At 40.6% G+C, this 3,165-nt stretch overlaps 1 protein-coding gene across 1 annotated transcript in view; it reads left to right on the top strand.

Annotated features, from left to right (window-relative positions):
* The window catches only part of GAD2 (glutamate decarboxylase 2 (pancreatic islets and brain, 65kDa)), a gene marked incomplete at its 5' end in the record, with an annotated part of 37,082 nt that extends 33,917 nt beyond the window's left edge, over nt 1–3,165 (top strand). The window contains 2 exons of the mRNA XM_009873956.1: nt 1,279–1,368; nt 2,024–3,165. Coding sequence (XP_009872258.1) covers nt 1,279–1,368; nt 2,024–2,197 — 264 coding nt within the window. The remainder of the gene's footprint in view (nt 1–1,278; nt 1,369–2,023) is intronic.

Below are 3,165 nucleotides of genomic sequence, written 5' to 3'. Positions count from 1 at the left end.
ATGCCCAGCTGGGCAGTCCCAGGGGACCTGCAGGGACCTGGAGCAACAGGAGGGACCATCTGCACTGCAGTCGGTGCTGCCCTGGGGTACAGCACATCAGGAGGAGCGAGTGCTGCTCAGGAGCCCAGCTGCCTCGTGTGACAAGAGGTGGCAGCACCATGTGGGCTGCAGATATCTAGGCAGGTTTCTGTGGAGGTGGTGCAGCCTTGGTTGTGTGGCTGTACCTCTGAACTGCACCAGACTGTCCTGCGTTTGGCTCTCTCTTTGTGGGCAACCCTCTCCAGCTGTGATAGCTGGCGACAGGCCTGGTAGAGACCTCCATTACAAAGTTAACTGGTGTTTTGCTTGTAAGAGAGAGGAAAAAAAGATCTCATTTTAGCTTTTTTTCCTCCTACTTGTGATGGCTTTTGCTCCCTTTTTGCCCTGGAAGGTTTTTTCTCTTAGAACATTGCTGCCTGGTAGCAATCACCTAGTGTGTGCCTAAGTGCTCTACAGCACAAGGCTAATCTTTACTGTTTCTTCAGAAATCGCAAGTTCATACCCACATGTTGTTGTGTGATTAATTTCCACCACCTCATCACTGAATTTGGTCCACTGGGTCTGATAATCAGTAAAGGAACTGGCAGCAGGAGGAGTTGCTGTAACTCACTCTTTTAGTATCTAGCAAAGAGCAACATAGCAAACTGTTGGGAGATGGCAGAAATACAGAAAATGTCAACTAGTTCTTACTTTGTGGCTTTCTCCTTGGTGCTCCCATAGAAGTTAAACTAGCTGAGATGCTGTGCTGCGTGCTTATTAATACAGCAGCTAGCTCTATCTATCTGAGAAGTAATAAATTTCATTAAATATAAGAAAATCTTAGACTCTCTCATGCACCACCTATGACTCCTGTTTACATAACCAGATTCTGTATTATTCTGTCACGTAATAAAAGTAAATCACCTCCAGATTATCTGTAATAGACTCTTGCCTTAGCCATACAATCCCTTCAACCTCTGGAGGGGACAGCACCTACAAAATCTAGATGCCTCTCAGTAGGGCATAAATATATTTGCACAACTGGATAATGTGTTTCTGCATCTGACACTGGGAATAAATAGCCTAAAATTATCTTTCCTGCATTAATAATGATGATGACTCTCAGTGGACCGCAATAATGAAAACCATTGACTGCTGTCACAGTATGATGTATGAGAGAGAGGGAGGGCATGAACTTAATTGCAATTGAAATATTATGAGCATTTCCTACAGCGCAAACCATTATTACTCTGTGTTTAGCCTCAGCACACAAACGTCTGCTTCTGGTATATACCTCCCAGTTTGCGCATTATGGAAGACAATGAAGAAAGAATGAGCCGCCTTATGAAGGTAAGCAGCGTCCTCCAGGACATCGTGCAGCCAGCAGTGAAACCCTTGCAGGTGGGCAATCCCCATAATGATCTTCCAGGGCACAGGGAAAGGTGACCTCATGATATGCTGACAGATGGCACCTCCATGGTCATCTTACTGCAGATTAGTCTGGCACCATCTAATCTGGTCTCCGAAGTTTGGCATTCCCTGGGTTTGCCATCATCTCTAGAGCACTTACTTGCTCTGTGTGTATTTACTGAAGTTACTATGAACTGCAGCCATTAAACCCAGAAAATGCAGTAAAAGCTCAGTACTCGCACTCTGGCATGTGAGAAGAAGATGGAAAACAATTGTAAGAATATGTTTGGAGCACTACAAAAACCAGCTCTGTGTCCCTGTCAGCAATATTGGGAAGGTGGGGGAGAAAATTCCCCAGTGAGTTTAAGAGCAAGACAAAGAAACTGGATAAACCCAATGTCCTTTCAGTAAGGTGTTTATTCCATAGTGGAGGTTAATGTTTTTTTTATTAGTATTGGATGTGATTTCATTTTAACTACTTCTACCTCTTCATATATTTTTTTAAAAAAGAAGACATACTGTGTCTTCTGTTATAATAATAATAATGATTATGGTAATAATGAAAACAGTTAATGATCGTTACCATCCCCTGCAGGTGGCTCCTGTGATAAAAGCCAGGATGATGGAGTATGGCACGACTATGGTGAGCTATCAGCCCCTGGGAGACAAAGTGAACTTCTTCCGGATGGTCATCTCAAACCCCGCGGCAACTCACCAGGACATTGATTTCCTGATTGATGAAATAGAACGTCTGGGACAAGATTTATAATAATTGGCTGTGAAAGTCTGTTCCTGGACCTCTGAGTAGACAATTGAGTTGTCACAAACTGTGCGAATGTATTTGTAGTTTGTTCCAAAGTAAATTTATTTCTATATCGTGGCGTTGGAGTAGAGTACAGTTTAAAATCAAGAAACATGGCTCCTTTAAAGTCCTTTCCTGAGTTTTAGAATACCTCCTTAATAATTAGCTGCACAAAAAGCTGCGTTTAAACAAATAAGGAAGAACAGAAGATGCTTAAAATTTTATCCCCGATTTTAACACAGCAACTACTTTAAATTAAAAGCAATTGGACTGAATTATGTCAAATTTCCCCAGAATGGTGACAAAATCAAATTGTGGGAAGTGGGAGGGGGCGGTGAGAAGTAGAGCATACAAGCTGTGTGTTTAAAAGGGAAATATTTTGCCTTTTACATAGTATTAGAACAGAATTTCTAATTTACCTATAGCAACATTGCAAATGTGTTTAAATAGGTATAGTTTTACAAAGGGAAATATATATATATTAAAAAATCCTATTTTGTAAACTATATATTTTTATTTTGTATGGGTTATAAAACTGCAAGGACAGAAGCTGAAAATTAACTAGGATTCTTTTTCTTTTGATGGAGGCCTCAAGTATTTATTACTGCTTATTTTAAAATATAAGCCCACATACTACACTCGTAAGAGGTACCAGTACCTCTTTTCTCCATGTCATATGGATTGTACATCTCCAGGGTTGATTACTGAAAAACCTCAAGAGTACTGCAGCTCTTAAAACCACTTAATAAGATCAATTACAGTACAACAATAGGATGCTATTATTCCTAATTATGTTTCCCGCTTGGCCTAACTAAGCAGACGCACAATCAATATACAGTGCTAACCAAGACTGAAATAAGGTTGTATTTGGATGGTTTCTGTGTTCTGTGGTGAAAAAGCCTATATTAAAAAAAGTCACGTTTGAATAAATGCTT

Source organism: Apaloderma vittatum, unplaced genomic scaffold (genome assembly GCF_000703405.1).
Source record: "Apaloderma vittatum isolate BGI_N311 unplaced genomic scaffold, ASM70340v1 scaffold19597, whole genome shotgun sequence".
Classification (NCBI taxonomy): Eukaryota; Metazoa; Chordata; class Aves; order Trogoniformes; family Trogonidae; genus Apaloderma; species Apaloderma vittatum.
This window is presented reverse-complemented; position numbering and strand designations above follow the sequence as displayed.